Source organism: Anopheles cruzii, chromosome 2 (genome assembly GCF_943734635.1).
Source record: "Anopheles cruzii chromosome 2, idAnoCruzAS_RS32_06, whole genome shotgun sequence".
Lineage (NCBI taxonomy): Eukaryota > Metazoa > Arthropoda > Insecta > Diptera > Culicidae > Anopheles > Anopheles cruzii.
Window position 1 is genome coordinate 24,708,286 of NC_069144.1, and position 15,342 is coordinate 24,723,627.

Below are 15,342 nucleotides of genomic sequence, written 5' to 3' on the forward strand. Positions count from 1 at the left end.
GGTTTATTAAACCACGAATTTCTTTCAATCTCAGACGGTGACGGTCCTGTGAATTAGGTAGATCCTACACCTTCAATCCGCTTCAATCTAAACCATTAGCACACGACTGACACGATGGTGGCGCACACGTTGAGGGCGTTCTGCTGACCACGCATGTTCGCCCATTTCTGAGGTCCTACGACAGCCACCATCAAATGGTTAGAGTTGATGTGGTTTTCCTATGTCACTGACGAGGTGTGCGGCTTAATAGTAACCGGAAGGCGAAAACAAGTTGGGAAAGAAACGATTTTAATCAGATATATTGCATCGGGTACATCGGTGTGTAGCGAAAGCTCTCCGGTGTACAGCAGGTGTCGTTTGGCTACAATTGACTTATGCTGGGATGTGAACTAAACCATTGAGAATCATCGTTATCAGCCAGCGGTCTCGGGGCACCGCATCGCAGGAAGAGCGCAGCCCACACGTTCCAACCGTTAGTGTTTTCGCTACTTAACAACTTACTATGTTCAGCTTATCATTAAAACGCCGTTTGCGGTGACTTGACCGAGTGGTTAGTTATGTCAGAATGTGTTGCTGTGTGCAGTATTACATACGAATAAATATATGTGTGTATTGTTGATAAGGAGAAAGCGAGATCGATCTCATCTGCCACCTTCGCCGAATTCGAGAACGCAACGTTTTCTCCTCAAGTTGCGTAGTTTGCGCTGAAAGGGCTGCTGTCTGTGCTTGTGGAGGTCGCATAATTTTGTCCGTTTTCTCCACATTTCCCAGTTGTTGACAGTAACACTCTATTTGCTCTTGGTTTATCTACAATACAATGAAACTATATATAAATACCATATTTAAATGATTTCCTCATTTTCGTCGCAATGGGAAAATCTGAATGACGGGGCTGCTGATGATCGCTCTATCCGTTCGGCTAAAGGTTGGAGCATTTGTAATGATTCTTTTTTCTTCCTCTGTCAGTATAATTCTACTACTTGAGCAGCTGATTAGCTTGAGGGAAAGGTGTGTCTTTAAATTCGAGCGATACCCATCCGAACGTCGCCCGACTTGCGCTGCTGCTACATCTGCGCAAAGAGTGCCAGAGTTTGGTGGAAATTTAATTTATAGTTCCCTTACTGTTTCATTCACTAACCGCATCATCGTATGCCTCTCTCTCTCTCTCTCTCTGTGGGCTCTGTGAATCTCGTTGGTGCAGCAATTCAACAATCAATCAATTGTATTGTGACTCAGTCCGAGGTAAACCCAGAGCGTAGGATCATAATTATGCAGCAGACGGAGTTTCTAGTACCGTCTCACTCGATCATCATTTGGCCAATGGTATAAAAAGTAATAAACATTATCATTCACTCTTGCACAAAATTCTGTCGGTTTCCCGTTTGTTAAGACATTCTGTTCGCCAATCACTGCCACTCTCTTTTGGTGGTTTCATTCGCATTACACACTACTTACGCTTTGCCTCACTAATAATCATGCTTCATGCTTCGTTCTTAAACTTATCTTACGCTTAACTCGTCCACCGCATGCAGGGTTCTGTTCAAAAAACCGGAGCTCGATTTTGAAACGAAAAACTACGATGTGTGCGCATAAAGCGACGCTTTTGTCAATTTAAACGATAGGCGGAAAGCACAATATTTTGCATCTAACTAAACGGTTTGGTCGCATTCTTCGTAAAATCGTGGTCATATATCGAGGGGCGGTACACGCCAGAAAAAGGAGGATGCTTGCTCGGTTCTTGATGTGTTTGAGCTTAAATGTACACACATTGATAAAAGAAACAGTGTAATAATAGAAGCAGTGTAAAACACAACTAATGGGGATTATAATAATAATTACAATAAGGTAGGTTAACTGTGCCTACAGCTTCGCAGCTTAAACTCATAGGTTAGCGTGTGTCAAATAAAGTACAACTTTATACAGATTGCCTCGCGCCTATCCACCTTACGCCGAAACCCTATATCCATTTTGGTGGACGCACCCGCTGCTAGTCGCTTTCGCTTTATATTATAATCGCATTGCTGTTGTTCGTCGGCAAACCTAAAGGACCACCGCTGCCGGGGCCACCCTTCTTCGTCAGCCGCCGTTTGCCACGTATTTTGCGTACGTACGCCTTGATGAGCTTCTGAATTTTAATCGGATTAATTTCCCCGGTGCGGCTATGGCAGATCTGCAATGGTTCGTGGACGATACATGAGCATTTGTGATTCCACTATATGACAGCAATCCGCTGCCGCGACTGCTTACCTTCGGCACGGCACGGCGTAGAATATCCTTGTACTCATCCTTGTTGATTTGCTTTTTGTTGTAGTAAGGTTTGATAACTAACTTCACCTCTTCGACGACACGCTCGAGTCGATTGAGTTTCTTCAGGAACTGCGAACAGAACGACAGATGTTGCACATTAATGAATGACAATATTGTTACACCCTTCGCTGAGATTCACCGAAACGTACCTTTTCCTTCACCGATAGCTTCGACGGATCCTCGTCATCCGCTGTGTCACCTTTTTGGTTTAGCTTACCTAAAATGCAACAAATGGTTTGTGGTTATTTTCGTGTATCAGCGCCGAAAGTTGTGGTACGAGCTCCACCCCCGGAAGGTGTTGGAGAACGGAACACAAACCTCCTCCGGTGCCCTTCGAGCGCTTGTGGGCCCCTTTCCGACCGCGGCCGCCCATCCGTGCACCGGCGTGATTCGGCGGCGACGCCGAGCCAAACAGGGAATCGAATTGGATGGTCGACTTTTTGGCCGCCTTCGTCGTTGGCATCTTCGACGTTGACGGTTTGTAGGATGTCTGCTGCTGAGCCAACGAGTGTGCCAGCGGATGGTGGCCACTGTTGGGCTGCTGCTGCTGCTTGGCAACGTGTGGCAACGGAGGCGAGTCGCCTACGCCTTGCAGGTCGCCGCCACCGCCCGGTGGTGGCTCGAACAGGTCGTCGAAATCGCTCGCCCCCGGCGAGTACGGTGAGTCGGTTGGATTCATAAAGTCACCGACGAACTTCGCCGGCCCGGAAGAGGCGCCACTGCTCTGCTGCCCGGCCACACCACCGCCGCCGCCCTGCTGCTGGCCCGGCAGAGGCAGCTTCGAAATCAGACTGTTGCCAACGGCACCACCACCGGAAGTGGGCCCTTTCTGCATCGTGGCGCCCGAGGAATGCGGGAAATCGTCAAAGATCACCACGTCGGAGTCGGAGTTAGCGTCGGAGGTGGCGATGTTGGCCGCCGCACTCAGCACGATACTGCTGAGGACCGTGACCTTCGGTGCAACGCCGCCGGCCCGTCCCAACAGGGGAGGTGTTCGCGAACCGACGTTATCAACACCGGTTCCGCCGCCGCCACCACCACCACCGTTCATGAGTTCCGTGTTTCGTTCCGCGATCGCAGTGTCGGGAGCCACCGCGGCGGCAGTCTTGTTGTTGCTCGGTTCATCCTCCTCGGACAGTCGCCCGATCGAGAGCGCATCCCGCGGTGTCGGTGATGGCGATGGCGACTTGGTCGGTTCGAACGGATCGTAAACATCGGGCGAAGGTGATTGGGGTGCCGGTTCCGGTGGCGTGTTCGGTCCAACGGATGTGGCCATCGTCAGTCCCACGTGGCTCCCGCCGCCAACGTAGCCAGTCTGCGATAGTGTGGCCCCGACCTGACCACCGTTCGAACCATCGGCAGCTGCACCAACGCCACCACCACTGCCACCGCCGGCGCCGCCAGCAGCTGCTTCATCTTGTCGCTCCGGGCTTTCGTCGTCCTTTCCGTCGTCGAGGTCACCGGGATCGTACAACGGGTTGACGGGTCGCACATTGGATGACTTGGTTTTCACTTGCATCGAAAACTTCGGGGCCTGCAGCAGGGCTTTGTTGTTGGTGGACGAGGAGGTAGCAGACTGCCCGGTACCGGCGCCACCCGGGGCACCACTGGGGACGGCCGAGGTTTCGGTCGCCTTCGGGAAGCCTGGCGGTGTCTTTGGGCCAAACATATCATCGTCTGGTGGCGATTGGCGCAACGCGGCCCCAGCGCCAGCTCCAGCACCTCCCGTAGCACCACTTGGACCGGCCCCCGGGAGTGTTGGCGCGCCACCGCTTTGTCCATCCACGACAAGACCCAACGACTGGCCCAACGATTGACCGATGGCGTTACTGCGCGCTGTAGCTCCTCCGTTGCTCTCTTTCTCCTGCGCCCCCTGTGGTCCTCCTCCTGTGGCCTGTGCAACGAGGATGCTTCCGGATGGTCCCGCTCCACCGGCAGGGCCCCGCAGATCCTTGTCCTTCTCGGTGTCACTGTCCGACAGTACGATGACGGCCTTCGGCGATGGGGTCAGCACACGGAAGGGCGATCCGTCCAGATCGATGATAACCACCGGCTTGACCGCGGGACCATCCCCGAGACGAGACGCGAGCGTTCCCCGTTGTTGCTGCTTGCCGATCCGATCGACGCGCTTGCTTTTCGGACGCTCGCAACCGTCGAGCGGAGCAGCGCCAGCGACCGCACGCTGGCGTTTCGATGTGGCCGCGCCGCCACCGTCCTTGAGCCGCTGCTTGGCTCGATCCGTGCCACTCGGTGCCGTACCCGCTCCGTGGTGGTAGTGATGATGGTGGTGGTACCGGTGTTCGTCCGCCGTCGATCCATCGGCCAGCGCCTTGTCCAGCTCCTTGGCACCGCTGACCCCACCACCGGTGGCCGGTGTCGTCTTATCGTTAAAGCTAACACTTACAAGAATATTATCACCCGATGTAAATACTTCCTTCGAGGGTAGGCTATTCTTCTCTCGGGCCCGCTCCCGGCGCCGTGCCTCCTTCCGGGCGGCCTTGCTGCGGTGCTCCTTCGCAGTGCCGCCGAGAGCCTGCTGTTGCTGCTGCTGCTGCTGTTTGGCCACTGCTTCTTCGTTGGTGAGAATGACCGTCAGATTGGCGGCCCCGTTCGTCTTGACCCGACTGCCACTGACGGTCGCCACGTTGCCCGTGGCTGGCGCAGCCATTGGGGGAGGTGTCCACGAGCCCCGCTGGCGGCCTTTGGTGAAGCGTTCCGTTAGACCACTGGCCGAAGGGCCGGGCGGTGGTGGTGTGCGGGACGTCGATCGCGAAACGATCTGCGAGGGGGACGATCGTTTGCGACCCTTCTTCTTTTGCTTCTTTTGCGCCCCGGAGCCTGCTTGTCCGGCCGGCCGTCGGTCCGGAGAAATGGCGCGGGCGGGCGGCGAAGAAACGCTTTGGCGTTTCGACTTTTTCTTCCGCCCGCTTCGGCTGCTGTAGGTGGGAACCTTTGGCAACCGGCGAGCCCGTCGATCCACTGGGCTCCGGCTACGGCTTCGACTCCTGCTCCGACTCCGGCTGCGGCTCCGTTTGCGGCTGCGGCTACGGCTGCGACTTCGACTCCTGCTCCGGCTGCGACTGACCGAGGCGACCCGCTTTGACTTTCGTTTCGATTTCTTCTTCAACCGACCCGCCAGCTTCCGTTCCGCCGGCGATCGTGTGCGTGACCGGGAGGCGTGTGGTGGGGAGCGCCGCAAACTACGGCTTCCTCCACTTAGCGCTAGTGGGACCCGGTGAACCGCTGCCGGTGGCGATGGTGATCGTGAGAACGTTCGGGAACGTATCGATCGGGCGTAGCGTGCACGGGGTGAGCGCGGTGACAACGATCGCAGCGTCCCCAAAGGTCCTCCGACGCCGCGCGACCGTGAACGAGACCGCGACCGGAATGGCAGTGGAGAGCGCATCGAGGGCGGCGATCGAGCGGCACGATGTTGTCTGGGGGACGGCGAACGACGCCGGCTTGCTCCAGCTGCCCCGGCCGCGTAGTGCCGCGACGGTCTTGTGCTCCCGGCAGCAGCAAGAAGCGGCGGTTCGGGTGAGAGTGAAATCGAAATGTTTCGATTACGGTCCCGGGAGCGGCTGCGCGACGGTACTCGCGGGGACCGTGTCCTGGAACGCCGCTTCGGTGTGACGTCGCGCCCGAACGGATCCTTGTAGATGCGGGGACGCTTCTCCGCGATGATCGACCGGATGTCGTAGCGTGGCATCTCTTTGCGCTTCGGTCGTCGGGGTCGGCTTCTGCTGTCCGATTTGCCACCGTAGGCACCGTCACCTCCGCCACTGTCACCACCATTCTCGCCGCCGTCCGACCGCTCGCCGTCCCGACGCGAGGACCTTTTCTTCGAGTCCTTTTCACGATAGTTTCGCTCGCGGCCCTTTTTCGTGACCTTCTTGAACGTTAGCTCGCTGCCCGTCTTCCGCTTCGCACCCGCCCCTGTGGAGGTTGACGCTTTGCCGGTACCGGATGGCCCCGCACCGTCCTCCGCTGTCTCGCCGAACGCGTTGTCGTCCTCCTCGGAAATGAGCTCCGTGTCCATGCCACCGATTCCGGCCGAATCGATCGCACTGCCCTGACTGTGGAACCGGACCGACGACGCCAGCAGACCGCCACCTTCCCCGGACGTATCCTCACCGGTGTGGTGATCGATCAGCTCCCGGCGCTCCTGATACTTTTCGTCCAAGCACGGTGTATAGCTGCGATCGTCATCGCCACCGCACCCACTCGCCGTCGACGTCGCGAGGCCAATCGGGGGGCCAAAGTTGGCTGTGGCGATGGCCGATGCCGCCGCCATCGCTGCCCCGGATGCACCCAGAGCTGCCACGAGCGAAGTCGTCAGTGGTGGCGTCAGCGCATCCAGGCCCCGCTCGCTCCGGCTCGATCGGCCCCGACCGTCGAGTCCCCGGCTAGAGTCGGCTTCGATTTTCTTCAACTCATCGTCGCTCTCGGAATCGAACTCGTCTCGTGCCGGTGTTCCATTGTCCTCGTCCCGTTCGGGGCAAACCTCCTCGTCTTGCCCTTGCCCGTTACTGGCTCCGTTTGCCGTCACGTCCCCACCACCAGCCACCGGTTTTTCGCCCTGCCCGAGCGGATCGTCGTCGTCTAGCTGAACCAGATCTTCGTCGCGATCGCCCCCCTCATCCTCCTCGTCCTCGGTCCGCTGCTCGCTGTCGAGCGGATCGTACAGTTGGTTGCCGTCTGCCGATCCCTTGGCGTAGTGCAGTGTCTCCGAGGAGTAGACGGAAAAATTGGGACAGTTGTTTTCCGCGACGGATGAGGATGAGCTGCCGGCAGCCGTAACCGTCGCATCGTGCGCTAGGCCCTTCGGAAGGCGACCCGCAATCGGTTTACTGCCCTCGCCCGTCACTTCCTTGCCCGGCGAGTCCTCTTCCTGCTTCTCCTGGGTCTCGTCTTCAGCGGTGGATGATTTGCCAGGAAACGGGAGATCGACAAAGATGGACGTATCGGATGGATCGAGCTCATCGAGGGAACCGTCGGCCGGTCCCAAGCCACCTTGCGACGAACTTCCGGCCGTTGCAGCGCCGGTGGAACCGGCACCAAAAGCACCATCGGAAGTTCCGTTCACTGACAGGCTGCTGGAACCACCGGCATTCCCGTCCGCACCGGCCAGTGATTGACTCGTGACGGTGCTACTGGCACCGGAGGTGTTGGCCGCACTGGTAATGCCGGTAACACCCGGCCGGTTGCGTTGACTCGGGGCACCACCGTCGCTGGGACGCTCACTGCTCGGTCCGTTGCTGGGAAAAATGATTTTTCCACCATTGATCCGCACGTTCCGCAGGCCGTCGCGCGAATGCCACCGTTCCTGACTCTCGAGAATGCTCCCAAGGATATCGACCGAACCGCCATTCGACCCCGGTGCCGAACTGCTCGGCGTACTGAACCGCTCGAAGCCACTCTTCAGTGCCCTCCGTAGACCAAGCGGGTTGCGAAGTCGAGGCATCGTACCGATCAGCGTTGACCCGCCGCCGCCGCCGGCCGCTCTGCCTCCCCCACCGCCACCGGTGCTGCTTTCTTCGTCTTCGTCGTCGTCGCTGAAGTAGTCCAAATCGTTCCGACCGCCAAAGATTTTCAGTGGCGTTACGCCCCTTCCGATCCGCTGCCGCTGCACGGAGTCCCCGGCGAAGTTGGTGGCCCCCGCCAATTCCTCGCTCGCCGTGATGGTGGCCGTGGCACGCCTCCGTCCGGTCGCGTGAGCACTGCCCGTCGTTTTCCGACGCTTTGCTCGCTTCTTCCGCAGCTTGCGCAACGTGCTGTAGAGCTTCTTGCGTTTGATGGCAAACTTCTGTCCCGGTTCGCCTCCGCGCCCTCCGTCGTCGTCGTTGTTGTCGACGTCGTACTCCGAGATGATCATACTGAGAATCTGGCGCCGCGTGCGCCGTTTTCGTTTGACCGTTTTTCGGGCACGCGGAACCGACGTTACCGCCACGAGGCTGCTGCTGCTGCTGCTTCCTCCGTGGGCAGAAGAACCGGCGGCCAGTCGGGCGCGAGAACGCTCCACCGCCGCCGCGTTGCTGCTGGATCCGCGAGCCGACAAAGTGATCGCCGGTTCCAGGCGTGCCTGGCTCAGCAGCTCTCCGCGCATCCGGTCGCGAATGGCCGCGCGGATACGCTCACTCTGGCGCGTGCGAACGATCCGCGGGGGGCTGCGAATGCGCTGCCGGAGCCGGGACTCCCTCATGCCACCGATTTGGTTCAGATCGTTCAACAGATCTTGCAGCTCGTTGTCATCCTCGTCGGAGCCGGATGCAAAGCACCCGTCGCAGTACCACGAACCGAACGGAATCTCTACTAGCGGCGGATTGAGACACTCCAAGTGGAACCCGTTGTTGCACGAATCGCACAGAAGCATCCGTTCTTCGTGGTGCGCCTGGTGACACACCTCGCAGAAGATCAAGTCGTCGACGTCGACGTCGAGGAACGGACCGGGCACACCGCCGGTGCCACCATCGAGTTCTTGGCTGCCGAGTGTATCGACCGGTTTCGGTTGGACGCGGTACGTCCGCAGCACTGTTGTCCGCTGGTCGATGTTCGGGTAGACGTTGATCGCGGCAAAGTCTTTACGATCAATCGGACAGGTGGAGACGGTGCGTGACCATTCCTCGATGCACGCCGCACAGAACACATGTTCGCACACCTCCGGCACGCCAATCTGCTGGCTGTGCAGCGACAGCAAGCAAATGGGACACTTTTCGTTGTCGCTGCTGCTGCTGCTGCCGCCACTCGAGTCGTCCGAGGCGTACCCGAGCTTACTGGCCAGGACTGCGGCCACCGCGTCCTTGTCGCCCTTCTCCAGCAGCTGCTCCTCGTCACTGTTCCAGTCCGACTCCCACTCGGAACTTTCGGATGCCAGCTCCATCACGACAGCTCCGGCCGGCCTTCTCCGGCTGGGACCCGCTATCGGGCCACTGCCGCTGCTACTGCCGCTGTCCCCGTCTGTGTCGTTGCCGAGAACGGTACGATTTCGAAGCCTTCTTGTCCGGCCGGGCACCGGGCAGGAGGAACCGGGTACCACCGGTCCGCCGCCACCGGACACCGGTTGCATCAGCTCGTCTTCTGTATCACTGGCCATTTTACGCTGGCGCTCAATATTTGTCGCTTGCAAATGTTTTTCGCTTCCAAAGCCCGAAAATGTCTCGTTCGGAAGGTTACTACGATTATCGGTGGTGGTGTGACACCGCGGGGTGCACGTCACTTTCAGCGTGCAGCGCTTGCTTAGAGTCTGTTTAAAATTATGGACCCCGGAACGGCGCTCGCTCTTCCGATCACTGTGGCTGGTGGTGCGGGAAGGGTTGCTGCCACTGCGTTAGCGTTTGTTGACGCAGCTTGATAGGTTGCAGATGCAGTTTCACCGTCATCATTTCGACCATCATCGTCGTCATCGTCAGTATCGGGGTGTACGTTTCTCCGTTTTGTTCTCCTGCTTGCTCGCCCAGCGCGACCTAATCCGCCGTCGTTGTTGATTACGATACCTGCTACTTCCTCACCTTCGACGACGGCTACAGAAAACGGGTGTTCGGTTTGCGGCAGACGAAGTGGCCGGACAATGATGATGCAGCTTCTTGCCGGATGCTTCCGGAGGGAGGTTTTGACCACAAACAATGGACGCTGTGCAGCAAACTCCGCGGATTAAATACGGCTCGGCACAGCTCGGGTAATTTTCGTCGCCGTCGCCGTTGGTCTCGGTGCTGATCTCACACACTAGCGGATGCCAGGCAAACAATAATCGCGAGTGCGCGAGTGAGACAGGTAGCGATCCTTTTTGCTGCCAGGCACAAAAGCGCAACGGAGGACGAGGAATTTCACAGCCACTTTTCGACCTCAAAGAAGTGTCCACGGCGGGTCACACGCGCCTGGTGGCGTGCCGCGGATCATCCGCCACGGTACCGCCAGGTTTTCGGAAAATTGGCCCAACCAAGCGGCACCTAATCCGGAAGAATTGTACTGCTCCTCGGGGAGATTGTAGCTCGCTACTGGAGAGCAAGACAAAAATGGCGATTTCAGCCGAGAACCGCAGACGTTTCACAGCGTTACAGAGTGTTACACAGCGTCAGAGTGTTACACAGCGCTCGGGCAGACGTTTCACCTGTCAACAGAGTCGGCGTCAGTGTGAACTTAAATTCCCAACACTCGAACACTCGTACGAAACAAACGTTGCGACACAAAATATTTTAGCTCACATCTGATAACAATATGGCTTGAAAGATGGACTAAAATCAGAAGCGAAAGCCAGAGACTTTTCGTGTACTCGTCTGTTTTCAAAAGGCCTTTTGGCCGCCGCTGCAAAGTGCTGTCAAATTGATCGCATATATTTTGACGTTTCCATTGCCGGACCATTTCGTAGCATGCTGTTTTCCTGAATTCGAATGATCCGTAGTTGAAGATCAAAAACAATTCGGTGGACGATAAAACAACGAACAAAATGTCTCTCGTAGCGCGAGCGTTTTCTCCCGACGGAAAGTACTGTGGATACATTAACCAGCATGGTAAATTCGTCGTGTACGATGTGGAAACGAGCGCTCTGCATCAAGTGTACACACCGAACATGCACCTCAACGTGCCGTGCACGAGTTTCACGTGGATCGAGGTCGGTGTACAGGCGACGACGCCCAAGGGTAAAGGAAAGAAGCGCCAGACCAAACAGCTACTGGCCGCATTCGGTACCAGCAAGGGCGGGGTGATCTTTTACAATCTGGCCACCGCTACGGTCGAACGTACGTGCCTGGGAGAGGGGCACTCGGCGCCGGTAACGGCGATCTACTTTAACGAAGAAACCGATCCCGATACTATCTTCACGGCCGGAGCCGACGGGAAGGTGATTGAGTGGAGCATTAGTAAGTGGGCACAAACCAAAGTGCACAACATCGGGGTGGAAAAGCTCACCTGTGTCCTGGCTCACTCGGCCACTATTCTGACCGGCGCTAAGCAGCTGAAGCTGTGGGATTGTATCACGGGACGCCTAACGGCGACACTGATCGGACACACCTCCAACACACAGATACTCCAGCTACTAGCCGTAGAGCCGGATCAAATGTACGCCATTTCCGGTTCCGCGAACGATCGTAACCTCTCGCTGTGGTCGTTGGACGGTAATATCAACAGTCCCGTCGCTTCTTTTGCCCTGGACGACGTCCCCGAGTATGTGTCGGTGAAGCTCGTGGATCGAAAATTGCACCTAGTGGCCGTTTCGCGCACTGGTGTGTCGCACTACTTCCTGAGAAGTGTAGACAAGTTCAGCCTAAAGCGACCGTACCGCGCAAATCACACATTTGAAATCGCGATCGATTCGTCGAACCTGAAAACGAAAGCTGTCGATCGGATGCCAGTGTTTGTGGCGAGCGTCCATTACTCACCGAATGAGGAACAGATTCTACTCGGTTACGGGACGGAGACGAATCTTCGGTTCGAACAAATTGCGATCGAAGCCAACGTCAAGACGAATGTTATCATCCGGGCACCGACGAAACTACTCGCTGGTGGCAACGCGAAACAGGCGGGTGACCTGAAAACGAAGATCCCCACCGTCGACAATGGTACTGCGGAGTATTTGAATCCAGTGAATGCGGGCAAAAAATCTATGAAAAAGGTAACGGAACTCTACGCAAAGCGATCCTTGGATGCTGATTCGTACTTTTCGCTCACCAGGTGGAGATCCCCATGGAGGTGCGGTTGGAGAACCTTTCCCTGTTCCCCGACCGATCGAGTGGCAATAAAACGGTAACGGGCAGAAAGAACATGGTGCATCTGCTGGTGCAAGGACTGCACAGCAAAGACGCCACCATTCTGAAGAGCGTGTTTGGTCGAAACGATCCAGAAACAATACAGCAAACGGTCGAGCGCATTCCAGCTCAGTACTTGGGAGCACTCTTGACGGAACTCTCACACTTGATGCAATTGAAAACGGTACAGTATGTATCGTGGACAGAAGCACATGGGAGGGTTGCCAACGATTAACCGTATCTTCTAACTTTTTCGTAGCGTTCAGACGGCCGTATGTTGGTTGAAGCAGCTGATTACGATACACGCAAGCCAGCTGATGGCGCTTGGATCGTCGAACCTGCTGGCCAACTTTGCCACCTGCATTGGCATCATTGAGTATCGAGTGGAACATCTGAACTCCCTTGCAAAGTGGGTAAACCATTAATTGTAACCATTTTTTCCTCCCCCTGGAGCCTAAGCTCTTCTTTCGTTCCTATGTACCAGGTTGCGTGGCAGACTAGGGCTGCTGATTGAGCAAACGGATCGTAGTAAAAAGCAAGCCGTTAACCAGGGAGCCAACGATCATGTGCTGGTGTACCAGGAGGAGGACGATTCGGATGTTGATTCGGTTCTAGAAATGGACAACGAGCAACTCGGCTCGTCCAGCGAGGCCATGTACGACGAAGTCGACCAAGGTGAAGAGTACGACGAGGAAGCAATGTCAGCTACCGCCGGTGGTAGTGCGGTGGTTCCGCAGAACGGGTTTTCGTTGACCGATGAAGAAAACAGCAGTGAGAGCGACAAAATGGATTTTTGTGAATAAAGAAAAATCGGTTGATGAATTTCGCTCAATAAATAATAATAATTTTCAATACGTTTGTATTCGCTGGTGTAAAATAAATTGGCGTGTCAACTTTTTGGAGCTCTTCGCTCATGACTTACAAAGCCACTATACAGTGTAAACTAAACAAGTTGGGTCCATTGTAAATTGTATGAAAAAACTGCGCCACTTTGAATTTTGGGAAAACAATGCTTTCCGTTGATGGTCGGAATCGGAATGTTGGATAGTTTACGGCGCAGCAGTACTGGAGATTAGTACTTCGAACAAGATGAAATAAATTGGAAAGAATAAATATTTTTGAATTTATTGAAAAGTTATCGGTATTTTTTGCCAGTTGCCACACGGTAGTTAGTTTAGCTAGAGAAGTAGTCAATGCGGCCGCGCGTTCGTTTGCCGGTCAGGATCAAATCTTCGTCGGCCTTTCTTTTGCCGGTGGCAGCTGTGTAGTCTAAATCAATTGGGGGCAGGCACGGATTGCCAGACACAACGATGGTGCAATTGTCCTGAAGTTCGCTTTTACCTTCATCGATGGCCCAGGGAACCAGTGGTCCCATGTCGTGAATCAGCTTATCTACCTGCTGCTGTGCGTTCTGCACATCGATGACGCCTACGGTTGACAACAGTTTTCTCTGGTAATCGACAGCTGCAATTTGCTCTTTTTTCGTCAGCGCTTGTCTAATAACCGATGCATCCAGCAGCTTCTTTCTCTCGGCTATCGAATACATAGATTCCTCGACCGAGCCACGAACGATCAGCCGAATAATATGCACCTTACTTCGTTGGCCGAAACGATGCGCTCGATCCTCCGCCTGATAGTCCATCTGCGGATTATAGTCTATGTCGTAGAAGATAACTGTATCGGCAGTGACGAGATTGATACCCAAGCCACCGGCCCGTGTGCTGATTAGAAAGACGAAATACTTCGACCCAGGTCGTGAGAATTCGTCAATCTGTTCCTGATTATCTTTATCCTTCCCAGTTAGCACGCAGTATTCGTAGCCACGCCAGTCCATATAATCCTGCAGGATTCTTATAATTTTTACGAACTGTGAAAAGATTAGCACTTTGGAACCGCGCTGGAACAGCTTTTCTAGCAAGCGATCGAGCACGATCATTTTTGGGCTATAATCGACGATTGCCTGCGTCACTAGTACCTCCTCGACTGGTTCGGCGCCGGGAATCAAGTACGGGTGTAGCACAGCTTGACGCAGGAATGTCAATACTTGTCTAACTGGCAACGACGCTTGCAGTCCAAGTCCAGTGATTTGCGTCAGTTTGCGGTCCAACACATTACGTGTCCAGATCAACATTTCTCTGGTCGGTGGCATGCTAATTAGTATGTGTACCTTCGGCGGGATGGCGGTTTTCAACTCGTCTTTCGTTCTTCGCAGCATGAGCTGCTTGAGAAGATTCTTCAGTCGAATCGTTTGTTCGTGGTGCGGATCGATACAGTTTTCGACTTCAAACCAGCTATTGAAGTGGTCGGCGTTGTTAAAGAAGGATGGCATCATGAGGTTGAGTAACGCCCACAGCTCGTGTAAATTGTTATGGACCGGCGTGCCCGTCAGGAGTATCATACTGGCAATGTTGCATTTGGAAAACTCTCTCGAGAAACGCGTAGATTCATTCTTCGCCCGATGTCCTTCGTCCAGAATGGCATAGGTCCAGTTCAGTTTGCCAAAATAAGCTCGATAGTCTCTTATAAATTCGTAGCTCGTGACCGCCACGTCCCACGTTTTTGCCGCACGAAGCGTACTAAAAACGGGTTGTTTCCCTTTGTCGATAGCGTGCGCCCGCAGCACCCTGGCCGACGGCATAAACATGGCAAATTCTTTCATCCAATTGTCAACCGTGCGAAGGGGAGCCACTACCAGAAACGGGCCCTTAACCTTGCTGAAAAAGAGGCAAATGTAGGGACATGTCCTTCGAATCATACGGAAAGATTGTACCTACCGGATGTACATTAAATAGCCTATCATGGAGATGGATTGAATGGTTTTTCCCAAGCCCATCTCGTCCGCCAATATACCGTTCAGACCGCTCTGATGCAGCAAAATCAGCCAATTAAGGCCCTCGATCTGGTAATCGTGCATTTGTCCGTTGATGAACGATGGAGACGATTCGAACCGATAGATGTTGCTTGTTCCATTATTGTTCGCCAAATCTTGTCGTCCTTTGTTGAGATCACGATCACTATCACGATCACGATTCGCCGCCAAGGGGCGGCCTCTTCGCTTGTGAGTCACTGCTTCGTATTTACTCCGCGAAAAATGGGAAAATGCTGAAAGCTTTTGCTCGAGAGATTCTAGCTGTTTTACCCGTTGTTTATCTCTCATGTCGCGGAAGGCCTGTTCTTCTTGTGCTTTATCGTCCATTGTGATCGGCTCAACGGGTACCTGAATCGAGACAGGAATCAGAGGGTGTCCAAGCGCTGGGAAAGCGTCCAATTTCAACACTCTACTTACATTTTCTTT

The 15,342-nt window shown here is 54.9% G+C and overlaps 3 protein-coding genes across 3 annotated transcripts in view; 1 reads left to right on the forward strand and 2 right to left on the reverse strand.

Annotated features, from left to right (window-relative positions):
* Nucleotides 1-31: 31 nt before the first annotated feature.
* Nucleotides 32-9,400, reverse strand: LOC128275020 (mucin-19-like). The gene is made up of 4 exons (XM_053013396.1): nt 2,626-9,400; nt 2,457-2,524; nt 2,248-2,376; nt 32-2,170 (listed from the first exon to the last, which is right to left on the reverse strand). Exons 1-4 carry the CDS (start codon nt 9,398-9,400, stop codon nt 2,003-2,005), a joined length of 7,140 nt encoding a protein of 2,379 aa, XP_052869356.1. The 3' UTR covers nt 32-2,002.
* Nucleotides 9,401-10,697: 1,297 nt separating this feature from the next.
* LOC128267311 (WD repeat-containing protein 43) lies at nt 10,698-12,996 on the forward strand. Its single transcript, XM_053004118.1, has 4 exons — nt 10,698-11,914; nt 11,974-12,236; nt 12,307-12,456; nt 12,532-12,996. The coding sequence occupies exons 1-4, from the start codon at nt 10,751-10,753 to the stop codon at nt 12,848-12,850; spliced, it is 1,896 nt and encodes a 631-aa protein (XP_052860078.1). The 5' UTR covers nt 10,698-10,750; the 3' UTR covers nt 12,851-12,996.
* A 225-nt stretch (nt 12,997-13,221) lies between these two features.
* The window catches only part of LOC128278732 (chromatin-remodeling complex ATPase chain Iswi-like), a 2,307-nt gene continuing 186 nt past the window's right edge, over nt 13,222-15,342 (reverse strand). Inside the window, exons 2-3 of the mRNA XM_053017461.1 lie at nt 14,822-15,264; nt 13,222-14,761 (exon numbers count right to left, since the gene is read on the reverse strand). Of these exons, the coding sequence (XP_052873421.1) occupies nt 13,222-14,761; nt 14,822-15,264 (1,983 nt within the window). The remainder of the gene's footprint in view (nt 14,762-14,821; nt 15,265-15,342) is intronic.

Excerpts from the sequence above, each read along its gene's own strand:
- LOC128275020 (XM_053013396.1), bottom strand. The coding sequence starts at position 9,400 with ATGGCCAGTGATACAGAAGACGAGCTGATGCAACCGGTGTCCGGTGGC. Across the intron at positions 2,525-2,625 it reads CTCGAAGGGCACCGGAGGAG|GTAAGCTAAACCAAAAAGGT; the intron begins GTTTGTGTTCCG and ends GTTGCATTTTAG. Across the intron at positions 2,171-2,247 it reads TACGCCGTGCCGTGCCGAAG|ATCTGCCATAGCCGCACCGG; the intron begins GTAAGCAGTCGC and ends GAACCATTGCAG.
- LOC128267311 (XM_053004118.1), top strand. The coding sequence starts at position 10,751 with ATGTCTCTCGTAGCGCGAGCGTTTTCTCCCGACGGAAAGTACTGTGGA. Across the intron at positions 11,915-11,973 it reads GCAAAAAATCTATGAAAAAG|GTGGAGATCCCCATGGAGGT; the intron begins GTAACGGAACTC and ends TTCGCTCACCAG. Across the intron at positions 12,457-12,531 it reads CATCTGAACTCCCTTGCAAA|GTTGCGTGGCAGACTAGGGC; the intron begins GTGGGTAAACCA and ends CCTATGTACCAG.